The 22773-nt window shown below is 32.9% G+C and overlaps 1 protein-coding gene across 1 annotated transcript in view; it reads right to left on the bottom strand.

Annotated features, from left to right (window-relative positions):
- The window catches only part of LOC129231619 (gastrin/cholecystokinin type B receptor-like), a 65110-nt gene extending 44706 nt beyond the window's left edge, over positions 1–20404 (bottom strand). The window contains exon 1 of the mRNA XM_054865985.1: positions 20155–20404. Coding sequence (XP_054721960.1) covers positions 20155–20404 — 250 coding nt within the window. The remainder of the gene's footprint in view (positions 1–20154) is intronic.
- Positions 20405–22773: the final 2369 nt, after the last annotated feature.

Raw genomic sequence — 22773 nt, 5'->3', positions numbered from 1 at the left:
ATGAAAAGAACGAGAAAGTGCGTTTTGTAAATTTTTTTTCCCGTTGCATTTCATTTTAAGACGGAGCATGAGGACGGAATAACTGAGAGTGCGCAAAAGAGAAAAGAGTTAAATTTGGAAGTACAATCTTTTTGTTAAATAATGGTGTTATTTTTTATGCATTTAGAAACAAACTATTTAAGGATAATGTTGTATCTTTTAAATAAAGGCCTGAAAAACTAACTTTCAAATTCCCTCAGAAATCAAGGGAAGTTCAAAGCACCTATGATAAAGGATTTTATTCAATGATTTATCAAAAAAGAACCATTCAAACTTTCTCTTCAGCAAACATTTTATTTTCCCGATTTTTTTTTTTTTTTTTTTTTGAGCAATCACGATTGCTTAATGCTTTTATTTGACTGTTTTGATGTGCTATCATTTTATTTTCCGTCAGCACCCTCTGCAGCACCACCGTCGACCGGCTCTTCACGATGCTGCTCCTATAGCGAAAACCGTCTCCAGGTTGCATCCATATGCTACACACACGCGCATACATACACAACTACACACACACACGCACACATTCACACACAAACAATACACATACGCACACAAACATATACACAGACATACACCTACACACACAAACGCAAACACATACACACACGCATAGATACAGACACCTACACATACACACACACAAACACATACACACACATATACAGAACTACCCACACATTCATGCCTGCACACAGACATGCCTACACACACATACACATACCCCGCCCCCACGAATACAAACACTTATACACACAACTACCAACACTCATGCCTGCACACACACATACCCCCTACACACAAACACACATTACTCCCCCCCACACAAACACACATACCCCCCCCACACACACCCGTCATTGTGAAAAACATAATTTGAATTCAAGATGATAAAATTCAAATTAATTTTTTTTCTAAGTGTTTAATACGTACTAAAAGGAGCAAAGGGTCAGAAATTATTGCTTTTGCCCTGACTGCACATAAAACCAAGGTAAGCATATCTTCGCACAAAGCCGTGCGGGGGGAACCGCTACGCGGACCTCCCGGACGGTGGAACCTAAGGCTTACAGCTAAGTGGTGGGGTGCGTGCGGAGAAAAGGTAAGCATGTCAAAACTTTACAGTTGAAATTGCACAAGCATGTTTGAGTGTTACGTAATCTTCGATTCGAAAAGCAGAAAAATCGAAGTAACAAAAGAGATATTTCAGTTCTATATTATCATTTGCGGAATTTTTCACCCTTATTTTCTCAGTTAAAATCTGTTTCATCAAATGAAGAATGTGTGCCTGCAACCAACTCTATGATGCAAAACTATTTCTGATAATAAATCGTGTACAAATGCATAAATGGGAATAGGCTTGTTAGATCTTTTACTTGTATTCCAGTGACTTGTGTGAAATTTTTTAACGAATTATGGCCGCACGACAGGAATTGACAAACTTAAAAGGTGGAAAGGATGCGGGGTCACGTTTACGCATATTTATTTTGACACCTAACGTGGTTCTGTTACTGTTTTGAACATAATGTCTTATCATCGTTAAAATAAAGGAAATTTATTACAAACTGAATAGTAAGAGACTGAATAATATTATACAGACTGAAGGGGCATGAAGACAGCACTATGTGATTGCAAGCAATAAGACACGAATGTGTAACGTAATTAAAAATTGAATGGTGATTTTTAAAGCTAAATAGCCTGAAAATACTAAAAAGTTTTGAGACAGTTTGGAGCGAAAAAAGCGTCATGACACGTTTAGAAGTAAAACACAGTAAACGTGCGTAAAGGTGCTCAGACGTCAACGCGTAAACTTGCCCCGTCACCAGGTTTGGAACTATTTTTAACGTGCAAAAAAAGATATTAACATTTCAGTTCATACAAATACAATTCTCAATAAAGGATAAAAGTCGGCTAATTTCTATGTATTTGCTCTTTCTTAACTAAGTATTATTTATTCACAATAAGTTTCAAAACGTTCAACTCAAAATTTACTCGACTTGGTAGAAAACAGATTATTCTTTCTGCATTGCCATACCGAAGCTCGACTGATGCTCAAAAACTTGTGAGGATATTTGCTAGTGAGCAGCATCAATCTGTTATGATTGTTGGCTCTCCAATTACAATTCGTTTTGAAAAAAGGGCACTGCGTAAACATGCCCCGGTCTACCCTATATAACGACACCCGACAAGTATTACTCAAAATAAATAAAAAACAACAAAATATTTACAGTATATTTTTTTGGAAAAGTAATCAAGTCAAATGTGCAAAAGTGGTAAGATGATATTCGCATTTTCATTGCAAAAGTTTCTAACCAGTCTTTTGACCAGTTAGTTGTTATGTTAAGTGTTCGCATCTTTACTCTACGTCGTACTTTGACCATTTTTGCTGTTGAAAGTAAACATCTAGAAACTACGTTTGCAAAAATAAAGATCAAGTTGTTTAAACGTGTTTTACTTTCGTCTCAATTTCTTTTGTAAGTTAAAGAGTAAATTTTGTTCCGCACGTGACGGCTCATTTATTTCATTAAAAATAATAAAAAAAAGGGTAATTAAGAAATTTTGTACAATTCCCTTTTTAAATTATTTTTTAAATGAATTATATAAACAGTCACGTGCGGGACAAAAGAACGACTTTTTCGTGAAATGGCCGAACCTAAGAAGGAAGAAGTACATGAAATAAATGAACAGGAAACACAGGTGTCGCTAATCCTGATAAAGTGAAATGTTTTTTGAACATTCAAGGTCAGATTGAAATCAAGAAAATGAAAGTTTTTCCTCTGTAAAAACATTTTTATCTCACCAATTGGTACGTGCTTAGCTGTTAATTACTATATCATCTAGACAAATTACCATTCACAGATCATTATGCTAAAAACTGGGCTGCATCTACAAGCAGGAGCTCTTTAAAAAGGTAAAACTATCTTAAAGTTCAATATATAACTTTTAAACGTGAATTTCGGGTAAAAGTTAAATTTTTTTAGTGTCTTGAATGAAACTTCTTTGGATACTGTAAATTTTCTGAGAATAACTATATGAACCGCTTTCAGAAAATTCTATATATTTAAATGAATTAGGCAATACCTTTTTATACCAGAAACCGGAAGATTTTCTTGAACGTAGCAAAGTTGAATTTAATTATTTTGCCTTGCAACTAACAGATTTTTGAAGAAAAGGGAGTCGAGTCACACTAGAAGGAAAAGACAGCGATGCTATACAGACCGCTGCGGATAGATTTAGAAATATCCTTATAGCATTTATGTGAGCAAAAGCACATTACTAATTTCAAACAGAATCATTGATCGAGAAACAGTTGTTCTATCTGTATTAAGAAATAAGTCATTTCGTTTGGAAGTAGGTTAGTACAGTTGGACCTCCATATATCGAAGTAGCAAATTGCCGGAAAAAAATTCGATATATAGAAATTTCGATATATAGAAACGATCTTATTTTATCTTAAAAATCTCCTAAAACATTAACATTAAAGCTAACTTTTGTGATGAAACCTAATTTATAATTTATACGAGCATCGGATTAAATGAAAATAATTAAAAATATAACAGAAAATACATTTTTACGCCTTCATGCATCTTCATTCTTCGGCAATTCAACTTGATCCGCAACAATAGGGGAGTTTCGTTTTGACAATGTAATCGAGAGAAAAGTAAAAAATTTACTTAACTTGAATGATTTTTACTGCAGCTAAAACGACCAGGAACGATAATCAACAGACAAAAGACTTGAAACTGATTTTACAATGTTACTGGTTACAATTAAGATAGTATTTGAAATAAACTTGAGGGAATTTAAGAACTCTAGAACGAAACAACGACCTATCTACACACCCCTCAACATCAGATTCCTTATGAGTTTCGTAGCAACCTTTAGTGAACATAATTTTCTCCCCTAACCTTTATTTTTAATGAGACAAACAGCCTAAAGAAGAAAAAAAAAATCTACGAATGTCTCGAAAAAAATTCGATATATAGAGATTTTTTCGATATATAGAAACAATTTTTCTATGTAATGAACATAGAAATTTGCTGGGATTTCGATATATAGAAAATTTTGATATGTGGAAGTTCGATATATGGAGGTCCGACTGTATTTGAAACCAAACGTTTTGAATTCCAGGAACTTTGCAAGCCTCATGTATGCATTAAGTCCGAACAAAACTATAAAATGACAAGAGTCCGAAGAAATTTTTAAGCGCAAGATAAAGTATTTCCCACATGATGTAGCTTAGAAGTTAGTCACGAAGGTATTATTTTAGTCGTCTATGCTTTGCTGAGCTCTGCGTATAAATATATATAGAGATACATATGTACAGTAGGGTGTTTCATAAATCTATGAAGAAAAAAAAAAAACTTACCCTCTTATTTTGTGCCACTACATACAAAGATAGTTTGTGTAACATTTTAGTAAAACATATTTATATTTAGAGGTGGCGCAGGCCACACTTAAGTTTTGTAATATTGATAAAAATGATCAAGAATGCATAATTGCCACATTTGGGGTAAACCTAACAAGGCAGCTTCATAATGCTGTGATTGGGCATTGCCTGGCCTTCACAATGGTGTCAGGTTGGATTTTTCCCAACCATAGTTAAGCTGTGCATTTTTTGTATTTATGAAAAAGGAAATTTTGCAATTACAAAATATGAAAAACAAACCAAGTTGAGAAAAATATGAAAAGCCAATTAAATCTAGAGAAAGTTGGGAAAACAAAACAAATGCACAGAATGTATGATAACTTACTCATTAAGTTCGAAATTAATTTTTAAAGGTACTTTTATTGCAATTTCTATACTTTTTCGATGTTTTAGAAGCGTTTGAAGAATAAACTTTCTATTCTTCGTCATTGGTGATAGTCTCAGCAAATATACTTCGATAAAGGTCACGCTATGCTCCGGATTATGTTCACAACTCTCAGTTTCTTTGTTTTTTTGAAGTTTCCTTGGTAGCTATCTTGAAGCTCCCAATGCTCAGAATCAATTTCAAACGCTACTTGTCTATAAATAGTAGGATAAAAAACATGTTTTTCATCAGAAAACTGTATAACGTTATATTCATCAATTCAAGAATATCCTTCCCTTAAAGTCTATTTCGTTTTTTCTCTTTTCCCCCACTTGGCATCAAAATCAAATACAGCTAGTGCTGCGAAATACTCTCTGAACTGAGATACCAGAGATGTTGTGGCAATTTTTCGCTGGCCACAGTTGATATTTCTGGGTTTTCCTCTTTGTATGCTACAAGACGCTTAAGGAGTTTCGAATAATTTTTTGTTACTTGTCCAGGAAGGGGTACTAGAAACCAAGGTCTCAGAAATTATTTCATAATGAAGATACAGGTGTTAAGAATTCCTTTACAGTCACTCCTATGCCGGGCTGATGAGTGCTAATAAGCACGAAACTGCAGTCCTCGGCTGGAATTGACTGAGCTGGCGGTGTGTTTCCTGTATTTCTGCCTTAGCCCTGGCTATAGGGCGGTAACTTACTGAACAAGAATTCCTTTGCTTTCTCTATGCAAGTTTAAATATAGTTACGAAGATTCCACACACATAGAGAGTCTTTGATATTCACTTGGAATGATGAATAACTACTGAGGCACGAAAGCGTACGCAATAAAAAATAGCTCCATTCAGAATAATTAAAACAAGCTAAGCTCCCCCTGTAATATTCCCTTGCATGAATAATCAGAAGTTGGTTAACGCTAATTCCTTTATTGATTTCATATCGCTTTAAATGGCCGTCTACTCCTCAGCATTTCTCACTCCAGCTTCAAAATGAAAGTCGTGTGTCGACCATGATTTCTGAAATCGTTCAAAAAACAGTACAGTAAGTATATGCTAGATTTTGATGGTCTCGTACATTGTGTAAATACGAAAGAAAGCATAGACTGCAGTTCTGGCAAACAAAATACATTAGTTGTTTTTCTAGATTTTGTTTCAATGTCAAATACATTCCAATTTTAGTAGCAATATTACTATTTTTGTTGTATCCAAGCAAATACCCGTACGAGCTGATCGAGTGACCATTTATCTAACAGTTGTGCAAGGGTGCTTGCCATAGCAATTCCCCTTACTGAATAATTTAAAAGCACTCAACAGTTGTTCATCAATGTACAATCCTGATACTAATACATATTACTAAAACTGTTTTTCCAGATATACTTAAGTTGCATTAGTGTTTCATTCTAGTGCACTATCAGTGGGGCACATAAATGAAAAGTTTTATAAACGTTAATGACCGATTCGGAGCGAATAGTTTGCCTTCGAAAGATAGACGAGCGACTAAGTGTAAAATATTTTACTTCTTAACCAATAGTTTCTACTGTAGCAGCTACTACCAGCGTGGCTTTTTTGTCACTTATATTGACCCTGTGACAGGCAGGGAAAATCCTATATTTTAAACTGCTCGGACTTTGTTATCCTTGTCGAGTATTTACATGTTTCAAATTACACCCTTCTGAACGTAGTATTATTTTGGGTAACGGAATTAGAAACTATTCTTCACCTTTCCAAAGTGCCAAATTTTCACCTAAATTCGATTGCTTTGCGCCACCTTTAAAAATTATTTGATTGGATTGAAATTTTTCACACATCATATTTATAAAAAATTTAAAAAAGTTACTGGATACGAACAAATAAATTCGAAAAAACATTTTTTTTGAAGCACCCTAATTTACAGAGTGTTTTAGTAAACTGTTTGAAAATTCCTAAGAGGGTAGGTGCATCATGACGGCTGGAAACCAAAAAGCAATGCAGAATCGGAAATGGGTTCCCGATGCGGTGATATCTTAGAAGTCCAATGAGCGACTTAGCAAAAGCTGAGGTAAAGACCCCAAGTCACGTGACTCAACAACGACGAATGGTTCACACGTTTTGCGTGAAACTAGCAAACGAAACCCGATTTCTGCCGATGCTTTGCTTTAAACTCTATCACGAGACTTGGGGTCTTAGCTTCACGAATGAAAATTTTCACTCACTCCATTTTATCTCTTTTCAATGGGTGATATACACAGAAGCACCATAAAGAAATAGACCGTAAGTGAGAAATCTTTTCAGTAATACATGTAAAAAAGCAAAGGGTACATGAGTCAAACGTGTTCGAAGTTTTTACATTGGCTACAATACATACCACACGTCTTCAGCTCATGGAACTCCGAACAGTTTGGAATACTCCCGGCATTTCTCAAAGTTCGGGAAACCATTTCCGAGCCTACATTGCTCTATGATTTTGAGTCGTCACAATGAAACCTTCTTAGCAGTTCTGAAAAAGTTAACTGAAACAATGTGTATATGTTCGCATAAAGCGTGCTTGCGCTTTCAAAATGTTATCTACAATCTAGTGACTTTTCATTAATTCTAGAAACAAGGAATCACAGCAAAGGATTGTTCGTAAATAGTAAGTTTCAATTGTTAAACATCACAAAGGTGAAATGAAGGACAGCGAATATGTATACAAGATTGTTATGCAATCCCTTACTATCGATTTTATTTTAGAATCATTAAAACACAATTCACTACATAAACGGTACCTCTCGTAGTTTTTGCGACATTTACCTGATTTTTGGCCATGTATATTTGAAGACGAAATTCTGAAGGTTACGGAATTACTACCATTCGCGCATGCGCAGAATGAAAAATCCTTTAAAGGATTAGACTATATCAAAATATTCACCAGAGAATTACACGAAAAGTATACTAAGGGAAATTTTTTTCCAGGTAAAAATAAAAAGAACAAATTGCAACGTATTTCGATCCAGAACTTATTTAGCTTCGCGTCAGAAACGATAATAACGTGCCAGATATTCGAAGGCTAACTGTATCTTTGTTTCTAATCTTAGTATAATGTTTTTCTTTCATGCTATCAAGTTTGTCGAAATTTAGTGTAAATACGGTGCTATATCCGTCTCATACCGAGACAAGTGAAAAACACTGCCAGGGTATATATTTTAGCGATAATCTTAGCCGTTTTATCTCTTTCAACATGCGTATACTTCATTTCAAAATAATCCTTTGAATTAGCAACAGTAGATGCTATACCTGTTACTTCATTCGATGGAATGGCAGCGACATCTGAGTAATTGTGGTTATGTTGTGCTTCGGTTAAGTGTACCATATGTTGTGCTTTGGTTGTGTGTACCATTTGGTTGTGCTTCGGTTATGTGTACCATTTGTTGTGCTTCGGTTATGTGTACTATTTGCTGCGCTTCGTGTTGCTAATTCGACCTCGTGGGCTGATAATAATTTCCGCCTCTCATTTGGAATATTCACCTACAGTTTTATACCAAGAATTATTCTTCATTAAAGCAGGTATGTAATCATTTTTCGTTACTTTTACTGAATGGTGATTAAAATTTTTCCAGTTTACTAAGCATTAGGCTGTAATTCCCGTTTTTAGTGAACATTTGTTTTGGTATGTTTATCTGTGACTTTTGCGTGGTAAAGTTCATCACCGAGAAGTTTTTGCATTCACATTTCACTTGAGAGATGTTCATTAAAAGGACTGTAGATTCTTTATCCGATGTGAAGTAAATGAACGCTCCAATGCATTCCCAAACGTACTCAGGCATCGAAAACATGATGGTGCTCATAACTCAATTGTACAAAGCTATTATAATGTTCGAAAGATGTTTGATAGTTATCATACATTTAAAAAAATAGTTAGTGATAAATATTAAGATGAATAAATATACATAAATTTCTGTATTTGCTATTAAGAATCTGCTACGGAGCTTCAATACATAGTTGTTTGGTTATGGAATCTATATATTTAATCTGTACGATTAGTTCGTTGAATCAAATGGTTTATAAAAGTTAACTGTATAATATCAATATCATATAACTATATAATATAATATAATATAACTGTATATAACTGTAAAATAACAATATAACTGTATAATGGTTTATAAAAGTTAACTGTAAATGATCTTCCCAAACGATCATTTAATGCAGTTACTGAAACTTTACAAATTCCTTATCTTTAAGTTAAAAATGTCAAACATTCTGAAACTATGCCCCCTGCAAAAGGTGTACGACGTGGACCAATATATTGGCAAATTTTAGCCTTCCATTGCTGGTTTAGAAAATGTTATAGCTATGCAGTTTTCAATTAAATTTCTATTGTATCTTAAACATCAATTTTATATTGACGGTAAACATGCTGCTGCAAAGTTTTAGAAAATTTCGTGCTTAGAAAACTGAACATTATAAAAATGTTATGTGACAAAAGGGATTGATATAACATAAGATTGCAGCCAGATTAAAAGACTACCTCGATAGGAAAAACACAGAAGCTATGAAAGAACTGTTGATAATTACCATGAATTAGAATCTGGAAAAAAAATTTAAACTGCATAATGTGTTAAGATTTGCAAACAGTTTTAGAAATGATTACGATGTTCCTAAATCCAGTCACTAGTATATCGGTCTCATTAAAAGGGAACAATATGGGTAGATTCAATGCATCAAACAAAAATGAATGTTTTAAACGGGGAAAATATCGAGCGGGGGCGAGAAATAGAAAACGAAAAAGTAGGGAGAGGTGCCAATAGAGTATTTTAATTATTTTAAAGTTAAGCGAATGTTTTCCTAAATAGGATAGTCAGGAAAGTAAAATGCCAGGTGATATTCAAAGAACAGTCTGTTAGAAAAAGAACGCTGTGTTTTCCAATTGTTTACGTAAAACAGCGCGTGTAAAAGTCCTTGCGGAATCGACAGAAATAAATGTAATTGATCAAAAGTCAGTTAAATCTGCCAACATTTGCAGTGCAATTAAGTAATGTTTTAGTGCAGTTAATGACTTACACAAATGCGCTAAAAGATTTTACCGACGAAGTTCTTATACAAAAAATATTAAAAAAAAAAGTTTCATGAAAAAAATTCTGAGAAACATTTTACTTTATTTAATAGTCTTGTCATTGGATATTCACGAGGTAAGGGCCACATGTTTCTTTCCTTTTTTTTTCTTATTTAAATTTACCCAGCTTGTTCATTTATAGTATTGGTGTAAGAATTAGAATAATAAGTATTAGTCTACTTATTTATTTAATAAAATATAAAGTAACATTAAGCTAATAAGTGAAAACCGAATAAGAATATTTGAAGAAAATGTCTCTCAGAAAGTAAATAAATGTTGCTTATGTGGTATTTTTTAATGAAAAGATTACTTACAAGGTTTGCTTTTAAATGTAAGTTACCATGATAAGGAATTTTTCTTAACTATTCAAAGTAAAATCAACTTTAAAGAAAAATAAAACCAAAAGCTAAAAATAGAAACGCGTTTTATTTTTATTTCAATATCTTTCTCACAAATGCAAACAATTTACATAATTTCCAGCTAAACGTCTTGGATTAACTTTTTAACTAGGGAAAATTCGTATTTAAAATTACCTCTGCTTTTAATGTTTTTCTTATTTTAACAGTTAACTTTAGATTTGCATTTGTTTTGCTAAAGATGACTGTTAATATTCTTTATAATACTGCATAAAATGGTGCTCGAAACGAACTGATGGTAATATTTTTATTAACTGCTTAACCCTTTTGATTTAGATTTTTTCGAAGAAATTCTTGCCCTTGGAACGGGTTTATTTCAGAGTTTAGTACTCGTTTGAATGACGAAACAGAATCGTTACTTAGGCAAAGCAATCAGATAACTCAAAGTAATTAGTCAAATGGGGTACAGAAGAAAAAAAAAATACCATCAATCAAAAATGGATTAAAATTTTGGATTTTTCAGATACACATTTTGGATAGTATTTTTTTATCCTTTTCCGTCTGAAAGGCAGAACTTACGAGAAATTTTTACAAAAATGCATCAAATATAGCACACAAAGTAAACTTTTCCGCTGATTTTTAGTTGTAGTACATTGCGACGTTCAAAAACATCTTATCTGTTTTCGGTTTTATGGTTGATCCCTTAAGTATGGGAATTTTTACAGCTAAGTAATGGCTTTAAATTAAAGAACGATTAACCTGTATTTCTTTGGAAATTCGGGGAAAATGTTTTATCAAAAGTGTGTTATTTCCGTATTGTTACATATAAATGTCTCTAATGTAGACACGAACAAAAGAACGTTATTTGGCCCAACTTGTTTCTGTTGCATCATATCGTTTGCGGTGAATGAAGTTAACGGGTGCGTGCAATTGTTCGTTGTCCAATAACAATGCGTGTGTGAACTTTTAGATTTTTCAGCTTTTTAGCTGGAAACAAGTTATATAAATAGTACATTTGGCTAAACAACTTAACCATCTCTATGAACAAAAGAGTGCTTCACATTTTCTCTTACCTTTTTCTGCACCCTTGTCCTGTATATATCTTTGTACTTAATGTAACAAGAATCAAGTTCAAACGATTCAAATAGTTATGGCTTGACCACGAAAAGAAGGCGGATGACCTTGAAGCAAAAACATCATTTGTGTCATTTGTAATAGGTTGTTTGTTATTCTTTTGGAATAGATAAGATTAGCGAGACCATGCCTCTTACTATTCGATGCTTTGTCGCAGTTTCTACCTATTATGATACAAATGATGTTTCGCTTGAAGGTCATATGCCTTCTTTTCGTGGTCAAGCTTAGCTTTATTCACCATCCGCTTCGAACCTCAGACAACCGAAACACCGATCAAAGCCTTCTGCAATAAGAATGCTTCATAATAAGGTTGTTATTAGTAGAACACGACTTCGATCGGCGGTTCGAATATCTGACAGAAATTCGACTCAGTTTGTGAATGATGCCGTTAAACTTGTTTAAGTTTTAGTACTCAAAAATATTGGAGTTAAGATTTAACGTCATTTTAGTTTCAAGTTGTTTTGCATTTTTAAGGGTTCATTTACCTACAAAAAACTTTTTTTAGAATGCACTCACTTAGTTATTCTTCCTGTGGAAAAATAGAAATAACAGTTACTTCATTGTCCATTATGTGTTTCGTTAAGTAAATTTATAGTTTTCTAACCTTCCAACTGACATGTAACAAAGTAAAGATAGAAAACTAAACAAGACTTTCAATGCAGTTTTATGATTCACATTCCATAATTGACAGGTTCATAAGAGGACGACCCATCTGTTAAGTTTCGAAAGAACGACCCGCGTTGTGGGTCTCATTTAATACTTATTTTATGTGAACCCTTTTCGCACATCTGAACCATTAAAAATAAGACATTCAGAACTAAAACGGTGCAAGTCAATAGATCAAGATTTTGAGTTGCTAATGGTTCAGTAGCCCCTTTTGAACAAACACTACTTACTGCTCCTCCGTTTTCTGATTGTCTGTCGGCTGTTGGAAAAGAGTTAAACCTAGACTTAATCCACTTTTCCATGAAGTAGAACGAAATGAAAACTAATTTCTGATGTTGTGAAAACAAAATATGAAAAAAAAAAAAAGACTTAAATTACTTTTGCTCTAAGTGGCTCAAATATGAAGCATAAGATCTGTAGTTTATTTTCAGTGCTAAAACAAACGTTTTTGCAGAAACTTATTTCGCACGATTATTTTCGCCATCAAAAATTTCGATTGAGTTTTACAATGTTATGAAATGCCATCTTGAAATGTCGTAAAAGGCATTCAAATCCGGCATCGCAAGGAGGAAAAAAAAAAGTCAACATTTTTTCCACCGGTATGCAGTTGTAGATTTGAAGACATTTACATTGCTGCTCTGATTTTATATTCAAGTCCGCATAGAAATAATGCAGTTTAGGAATACAGCTCAACATTTGAGGTGGTGTCAACCTCAGCAGAAATTTGTTTCTTTAGCTAGAAAAACGAGAGCGGCATCCACAAACCTTTCTGGGCGATCCAACGATGTTTCTTCCGATAAAATACGTGGATACAGGAGAAGTATTAGATTCCAAAATTAAATTCTCGAGTAGTGGGAATATTTTACTTGAATGAGCCTGAAATTCCAATTTTCTGCGGAAAAAAGAAGACATTTTATTTTACCGTGCTATGCAAAATGGGCCGCATTTTTACTGTTTTTTGAGACGTTGAAAGCAAAAGTGATGAAAGTAGCTACGTTTCTAAATCAACAATTAGCACTTGTTATTTTGTTATACAGTAAATTCCCAATTTTCCGCTGAACAGGGTGGCACGGTAACCGCGGATAAGCAAAAACCGCGGATAATCCGAATAATAGATAAGAAATGATACTAGTGTGTATAACAGCTCAAAATTATGCATAACACTCAATCATACATTTAAATTATAGCTATAAACAATAACATTAAATGTAAAAAATATATGTAAAAGCTAAAAATGAACAATAACACAATCATAGTAAAGCATCACCGTTAAAAAAAAATGCAAAAAGAGTCACGGATAATCCGACCACCGATAATCGGGAGTTTATTAGCAACTTATAGACGATGTTGTTGCCTGTTAAACAATTGTTCAAGTTGCAATAACTTTCTCGTAAAGGTGTCGTGAAAGTTAAGCACTCTAAAATAGAGATTATGATGAAAATAGCTCTGTTCCGTTCCCTCAGAGCTAGAGCCTGCACAGTGATGAGAGATGCAGGTCCTTCATTAACATCTGCTTATTTTCATTACACCCGGGTAAGCAGCACACATTGGATGTTCAAAACGGTTGGCTTGCAACCGCAACCATTTTCTCCGCAGTGTGGAATTACCCACAATAAAGCAATTACAAAGCACTAACTTCCATTGGTTCCATGACGCACATGACGAAAATTTCAAATCTCACAACAGATAATGCTTAAAGATAACATTACAGCGGTTCTAAAAGAAATGTAGCAAATCTGCTCTAAAAATGATGAGAAGATTTTACAAAGGTATAAGCACCTTTCTTTTCCATTCTATATAAAATATATTATACAAAATATGATAAAATTTTCCGTGCTTAAATATAATGAAATATATAATTAGCTTACGTGACGAAAGAATCGTCAAAAAATTGCAGTAAATATCAAATCTATGATTTTAGCTGGAGCGCCTTTATTAGTGGCTTTGCCGTTATTGAACCGATAGAGGGACTTCGCTGTAGCACTATTAGCTGCATTTTCGATTATTTTTGTTTCACTAATGTACCTGTAGCATTTAAATACTATTCCCAACTCTTGAACTCGGGGCAAAAGACGATCATCCGAATTATTTTCAAGGTAATGATTTTTAATGCTGCAGTTTCTCAATCACCATATTGTTTAATTCTTTTTTTCTACTTGAGTTCGTTTAATTTTGTGACAAATGATTTATTTTTATTTATTTTCTTGCTTATTTAAAAAAAATAGCGTTTAAGACTTTTATTAAAGTATTTAGTAAGTTGCCATGATCAGTCCCGACCTTATAAGTGTAGCAGTTTTTTTTTTTTTTTTTGGATTATTAGTAGATACTGTATCAAGGGGTTTTATTTTTTTATGAAAATTACTAGCTGCATGCCCGGCGTTGCATGGGCTCCCCAAAAAAGGAAAGAAATGTCCGGTTGATGTTTTGTAGCACTCTGACATCAGTTTCTAATGCGTTAAGGAATTAATAAATGCGCCTTAATGCAAGGTTTGCAAAACACCAGTAAAACACATTTTTGGCAAAAAATCTTACTAACGCCAATAATAGTTATGAATTATACAAGTTATGAGTATTTTCAATTAGCACAAAAGATGAATATATATGCATTATCAACTATAATCTGTGCTCACGTTAAACTGAATTACAGATTATATCTGAAATATTTATGTACAATAACAATCAGCTTTTTACATAAAATGACACATACTGCTTGCTGCTTGGTTGATTACGTGAAACTAACGCATCAAGACTTGAAAAATACCAATATGCATTAATTTAATACCAAGTCATCAGATTCCAACTAAACTTTAGTTAAAATCAATAAAAGCAAACTTTTTTGTTCAACTCTGTTTCATTTAAAGAAATCCAAACAATCTTAATTTAACGTGTTCTTCTCAGTGTACAAAATGTATTTCAAAAGTAAAAACAGGGAGGAAAAAGAGAGTTATTATAATTTTGAAACTCACTCATGTGAAGAGAAAAAGTCCAAAAAAATAAACATAATTAGTCGCACATCCTTAAATATACCAAAATATAAGACTGGTAATGATAAACTTACACTACAATAAATAAACATAACTGAAGAAATAACTTTCATTTGCCGAAAAGAGTTAAAAACGTAGGCTGTAGAAAATATAAAAAAAAGGTAGAGGATAATTAAAGGTTATGTACGAATAGAGCAACCTATTAACCCGGTTGGTTGTTTTGATGGCGTGAGTCCCACTGAAGCAATTGTTAAAATGTTATTTATTAACAGAAATGTAAAAGGGCAACAGAAAGAAATAACAATCATTGCTTAGAATAAAAGAGAAACGAAGCTAATTTTTGCAATAAACTTATAGGCAAAAAAATGTTTTAAAGAGTAGTTTTAGGATTTATACATTAGTATAAAATATAAATTAAACTATTTTAAAATACAATTCTAGATGCGAGCGTTGTTTTACGATTTGGACAGCAGCCAAAAAATTCCCTTTTGAAACAATTATTAGAATTTTATTTGCTCACCCATATGCAAAATGGTAACAGGAAAGAAATAAAAATTCCTGAATAACGTAACGTTAATTAACGTTTTAATTAATATCTCCGTTAATTAAAGTTGTACAATTACGAAATTGGTCCTATTATTTTCTTTGGAAAATTTCGATCGGTACCTGGTTCGACTCTCCACTCGCAGTGATTCTCGAGAAGTTCATTCTTCAGATGGACAGACAGACAGACTGACAGACGGACGCGAGCAGATTTTAATAGTATGGATGAGAGAATCTTAAAAGCCTTGGCCGTCATTTACATGTTTTTCGGGAGTGGGGAGCAAAGGTTATTAACTCAATGCATATTATGTCAATAAAACGACAATAAACAGACCAATATATACATAAATACATTAGTTTAAGCAAGGGATGAAATAAATCCCTCCTGAACCCCTAAATGACGGGCGTGCTTAAAGTACTATGCTAAAGGTAGAGTAGTAAAAAAAAGTAACGACACATGTTGGAACATTGTATAGAATGTGTGTATATAAAGCACGCAAGCAAACGTGAATACAATAACTGACGGGAAAAAAGTTCGAATAGAAGTATTACATCAAAAAGTTTGAGGAGAGCTGAGACCGACGACTTGCCATATAACCATTTTATAACTACCTACTTTTCTTTCTTCTTTTTTTTAAAAGTACATTTACTCATTGTTTAAAAACTAATTTAGCGTCATCTCTTATTCTAGGCATACTTAAAGTAATTTTAATCAAAAACTATTTTCCTGATGAATAATAGGCAAAAAATGTGCCGATTATAAATAGTCCGCAATGTAGCAGATTATGATTGATTATTGGTTAGTATTAATTAATGGGTGTATCTAACCTTGAACACAACCCTTGAGTTCTTTGACACTTAGGGAAATTCTGTTTTGATCCTTCAATGCATGGTTAGGAGCCTGCGTGGCGGAGCGATAGAAGCATTTGCTTCGTGTGCTGAGGTCGAGGGTTTGATTTCCATCGGTTCTGTGTTTTTTTTCCTTTTATTTGCGGCGTAAATTTCATTCTGACTAATGCTATCTGTAAATCATACAATTTTTTACTGAATTTAGAACTCAAAACATCGCAAATCCGAGTTTTCAGGATTGATTTTTATCGTAATCAACTCATCTAATGTGTAACTTCGATTTCCCCTAATATTCACTAGCAGTTTAATTAATTCTAAAGTAAGTAAAAACGGTATGGTTTTATTTATGCATCACAGTCCTTTTAAATGTTAATAGACGCATCAAGTGTTGCACAAAACATCCTACAAAGATTCCAAACATGTTCGATTCTTGTTTCATAGTTTCAGTGCATGAATTTTATGACGAACGCGGACTTCTATTGAATACAATTAAAGTTTGAACATTTTTAACCGACTTCAAAAAGGAGGCGGTTATCAGTTCATACCGTATGTATGTTTTTTTTTTTTTTGTTTGTCCACTCATAGCGTCTCACCTAGTGAACCGATTTTGATGATTCTTTTTTTAATGGATAGGGGATGGCTCAACTTAGGTCCCATTACTTTGTTTGACCATATTTGTTCTTTAGAAAAAAAGTTATGGGCAAAAAACAGTAAATTTTATGCAATTAAAATGATATTGTAGCGAAGTTCGCTCTTTTCATTCGTGGATAACGGTGGCTCAGTGGTAGAATTCTCGCCTCCCACACGAGCGACCCGGGTTCAAATCCCGACTAGGATAAAGTGAATTTTACTAAAATTTTTGTTTCTACTGTTTCCCGTATTTTCTCGAATGTTCTATTAATTTCTGTATCTTTCCAAGTCTGGAAAGTTCCAGCACTTTCTCAAGTTGTATATAAGGAGATGTAACGTTCATTCGTGGTTCTGAATAAAGATCTCGAGTTGAGAATAACGAGTATTCGCTTCATTTGGCTTTCACATTGTCTTCGCTATCTTCATCTACGCGACAATATGAAACTCATTGTTATAAAAGTTTGGTGCCATATAACAGTAACATTAATAGTAATTGTAATGATAATTTTGAATAAAGGCTTTTCTAAAGCAATACAGTGATATAGAGCCGAACTTCTTACTAGGTAACTTCTTACTTTTACTGAAATATCTACATTTACACTAAAAAGAATGAAATAAAAATTTTTTGAAAAAAAAAAAAAAAAAAAAAAAAAAATAGAACCGACTTTAAAATTGCTCTAAAAAGTGAAAAATAATTTTATTCTTTAAACACCATCGATAATACTTTTAAACATAATTTTTGAAGTTGGCGCAAAAACAAAAAGTAAAATCCATTGTAACCATGCTTCGTTCATATTTTTATCAAAAAATCATCCAAAGTTAGGAACGAAACAGTTATATCGTTACTCAAATATGCTGTCATCAATGCTTAATGCATGTGGTAGTGAAGAAACTGGACCTGGTAAAATTTATACTTGTAGTTGAGTTATTGCTGTGAATGATTTTATCGATCGTTTTTGCGCCAACTTCAAAAATTATGTTTAAAAGTATTATCGATGGTGTTTAAAGAATAAAATTATTTTTCACTTTTTAGAGCAATTTTGAAGTCGGTTCTATTTTTTTTTTTTTTTTTCAAAATTTTTTTTATCAGAAACGATATTCAAATGTTTCCTGACTTAGCAACGTACTTGGGACGTACAACTATGAGATACGTCTGAGGCTAAATTCAATCGTAAAACAGGAGTTAAATCTCATGCTCCTATAATTTTTTCTTTCATTGATATGGGACTCTTGTTGGTCTGAATAAACCCCAGGAAATCCATGTGAAGCACTTCAAGAAACATCTAAATTATTTATTTTGTAAAATAATGTAAGTAAGCGAAAAATCGATATGAAAGTTGATTCACGTGTTCTGAAATAAGTGATCCCACAATGAGGGTAAAGAAAGGGTCAAAAGTGGAACAATGTTTTAAATATGTGCATTTGTCCCTTGAACAAGAAAAGAAATAGTCGTTTTACGAAGTCCACTGCACAAAGTGGGATAAAACTAAAAAAAAAAAAAAAACCACAAAAAGGAACTGCAAATGTGATATAAAATAGGCTTAGAAGCATGTTTTTATCAATCTTCAAATGATATTACATCTGATCCCGGAAGCAAAAGTGGCTCTTAACAATTTGAAAAAAAATAAAAATAATAATCATTGATTTAAAATCTGCAGCAAATGTGCTCTATCTTGCCACTAAAGTCGCACAAAGCTAGACTATTTTTATAGCATTAGGTTAGTTAGCTAACTGATGCATGGTAGCATATAAATGATGTAATTAACAGTGACACTCAAAATTTCATGATTTAGAAGAAAAATTTATGAACTTTAAATACATACTATTAAATTAAGACAACGGAAATAAACCAGTAAATAAATCACTAATGCTTTTAGAGTTGTAGTATTTGAGAAAAAAAGCAGTAAAAAGTTGGACGTAAAAACTTGTTTTTTTTTTTTTTTTTTTTTTTTTTCTAATGCTGTTATTTTTTCTTTTGAGCACTTCATTTTTTCGCGCATCCTTTTGAGCTCTCTTCTTGTGAACATTCATTTTTAGTAGATTTAAAATGAAAATATTTCCATATCCAATAGATTCTGTCCACACTGTTTTATAAGAAACTTTGTACTGTATACACCTGTTGAACACCAGTTAAGTGAGAAGTTAATGTATTTTCTTATTAAAGGAAACATTGCACGATTTTGTATCAAAAATCGTTAACATTTGTGCTCCTTTATTATGGCTGAACTGCTAAACTCTTAATTCCTTCGTTATTTAAAGTTACCTTCATCCAAAATAATATATGAAGATACTAAGAACAACGTATATGAAGGCAGGATTATTTATTATAAGTGAGAAAAATACAAAAACTGTAACTTCTTTATGTATATTAGCGATCAAAAAATTCATAGATAACGTGTGGAAAAGTCTTAAAATTGGATACAATTAACAAAATTCAAGCGAAAGAAAAAAAGTGACAATGGACTTAGGTTCGAAGCATGGACAGCTTCCTTAATATGAGGATGTGCAGGAAGTATCTCCCCCTGTATTAGTATTGAACAAGAAGCTGAAACTTTAAGAAGGCTGACACTTTTTAAACTCTTGCTTACTAAATGTGAAAGATATTTTAAAGTACATTATACCTATTTCGTTTTAATAACAAAATGCTGATTTTATTAATGATATTTTGGTGAATTCTATTATAAAAGTAGGTTTCCATTCAAGAATATCCCACCCAGGCCTGTCATTTCATAGTTTCCCAGTGGAGGGGGGGGGGAGGGCAAAGGATATGAATTCAACACATTTTAAAGGGGGGAAACATCAAAATACAAGCAAAAATTCATAATTTTAAATTACCTTTTTTAAATCCAAGAAGGGGGGGGGGGGAGGAGAAGGGTCAATCGACCCTGCCTTAATTTTGCAAATGACGGGCCTGATCCCATCATTAACACTTGTTGCTTTTTGACTTGACTCCAATATTTTTAATGAATCTTAAATAACAAATACACAAATCAAAGAGTAACTGATACGAAATGTTTCCCTAATGTCACGTGTTAATAAAAATGTCATACTACTAAATTCATTAAGAAAGTGACGAAAATAGTAGTGGAAATCTTACCTTGAACATACGAAATAATTTTGCACATAGCTGGGCCGAAAACGAATTTTCTTAATAATGTTCCAACAAGGGTAATTGGCATGCAGAACACCCCCAAAAGCAGGTCACTGATTGCTAAATTGAGCAGGAACACGTTAGTGACTATTCTGAGTCGTCTGTTTCTTGCTAAGGTGATGATCACAAGTATGTTCCCAAAAAGTCCACTCAAAAATATTAAAGCGTATAATGGAATTCGAATAGAACCTTCCATGTCAGGGTACCACCTGTTGCCACTGGAATTAGCGTTTTCAAAAAGAATGCTGTCATTAAGTGAACGATTCATTCTTTTTAAAATAATAAAAATATTAGCAATGATGAAAAAGAACAACTATTTTTATTGAATCAAGTTCGAATCTATCAATCATAAATTTATGCTTTTCTTTACTTTTAAGCGTTGCATCTCAATTACTCGTTTACTAAAAAATCGAACCATAGTCCTGAAAATCAATGATAAATTTCAAAAAAAAAAAAAAACTTTTATGTAACTTACAAAATGAAATTCTAACCGATTTTTTTAAATGAATTCTTTAAAAGTTTCCGACATGTTTTTGTTGACATGTTTGCTAAAAGGATAAACATATGAAAAACGGATCAATTCTCTTTTCTGAGGTTCGCAAGCCTTTCAAAAACAATGGCAAAAAACACGTGATTTCAGAAGCTGAAACTTCTTAAAGGTCTGAATACGAACAGATTTTGAACCCCGAATGAGACGAAGATCTAAGGGGTCGTTTCAGCCGCCAATTTTTCCCGCCTAAGCCTCGCCAAGAAACATCGATAATTCCTAGAACTCAATTTTTCTCAGCGAGTCTAAAACAGTTTTAATGAGCAGAATGTGTCAAATAATAGAAAGCAATAAATATTTTTTAAAGGGATGTTTTCTAGTATTAGTAAAAAAGGGAGGGGGGCAGAGGATCTTTTTACAAGAAAATTAACAGAAAAAAATAATTGCTTAGTATTTAAATAGCGCTTTTTCCAAAAAATGTTTCTACTCTTATGACTAAGTTTTTCTTATGAGCTGTTATGTTATCGTTGAAGCTCAATTTATAGTGTTCAGAGGAAAAAAAAAGTATTTTATTTTCCAATCGCCACCCTTTTTTTTTGTTACAAAGCTACGACTTTTTTGAGACTTTTTCTTGCTTGAGAGTATCACCTGCCGTTTAAGTAGTATAAAATATTAGTTTGTAAGCCCTTTAGCGTGCATGAGGAAGACAAAATTAAGAAGTACATTTTAAAACATAAAAATATGAGGTACGGACATTGATTTTTTAAAAAAAGATATTACTGTAAATAGTAAGCAAACGCTGCTGTGCTTTTTTTTTTGCTATTTCCTAATTTTGTTTACGGGTGAATATACGGTACATGAATTTTAAAGAAAGAAAAAGTCATCTGTTTCGTGTGATATTCATTATTTGAGTAGTTGCCATTATGTTTGTGTTTGCAAAGATGAAGATCAGATGATTTTTGATTTTTTTTTTTTTAGTTTTATAGGCCCACGGGAAAATGTTGTCAGGGGTGTGACATTATTGGCAGAGTCATCTATGTTATTATCTTAATTTTTGACCCTTTTCCTTTTTTACAAATGGTTTTTGCTTTTCTTTCTCTTTTAATTCAGAAATTTTGTCCCTATCATTTTTAATGTTTCGGTAATGTAATCATTCAGCTTGGCGCTTTCTTCCTAGTATCTTTCCTATCTGCTTCTCTTTAATGTTCATCACGATATATAAGCTCGAATGAGCAGCAAGAACAAAAAGAAAAAAAAAATGAAGTGTTATAATTGAAAAAAGATAATTATGCATTTCCAGTGGCTCAAAAAATGCCATAAGAGTGACGCCAGAGAAGTGGCAAAATCACTCATAAGCTGTAAAAACCTTCGAGCAGGAATCAGTAAATGGAGAGAGCAAGTCCAATCACTGGCTTAACAAAAACTGAGGCAAAGACGCCAAGTCATTTGACTCAACAGCGACGAATGGGTAATATTTTTTGCGTGAAACTAGCGAAATAAACATAATTTCTTCCAATGCTTCGCTTTAAAATCAATCACGTGACATGGTATCTTTGCTTCACGAACGAAAGTTTTCGCTCCCTCTATTTTATATCTTGTCAATGGTAAAAACAACATCACGCATTATCTTTACCGAAACTTAAAAAATGCACACAGTAAACATTGCATTGTACAAACGTACATTTAAGTAATGATAAAATTTAAAAACATATCATTATTAGGAGAAATACTGTAACGACTGGCACAATAGGACGGTTCAAAAAAACTTTTTTTCTGCTAGAGTTCAGGACACCCCATAATTTTTTTTTTTTTGTACACTTACTAATAGTATTATGCTGTAAAAGTTTTAGCTTCTTACTCAAATTTTAAGACGGTGCTCAATGATCTCAATTGAACGTTAGCCGTAGCATATAAATTGCCACAAATTGAGAAGTAGTTAATTTCCCCAGCTGTTTTTTTCTTTTTTTTGTAAATAATTATTTTATTGCAATGTATATGCATATTTCTAGTGTATATTATAATATGTAGCATTGTTTTTTCAGTTCGAAGTATTTTTAACCCCCTCCCCATACTATTGA

This window comes from Uloborus diversus, chromosome 10 (genome assembly GCF_026930045.1).
Source record: "Uloborus diversus isolate 005 chromosome 10, Udiv.v.3.1, whole genome shotgun sequence".
NCBI classification, from domain to species: Eukaryota; Metazoa; Arthropoda; class Arachnida; order Araneae; family Uloboridae; genus Uloborus; species Uloborus diversus.
The sequence above is the reverse complement of the archived record's forward strand: the minus strand, read 5'-3'. Positions and strand labels throughout refer to the sequence as shown.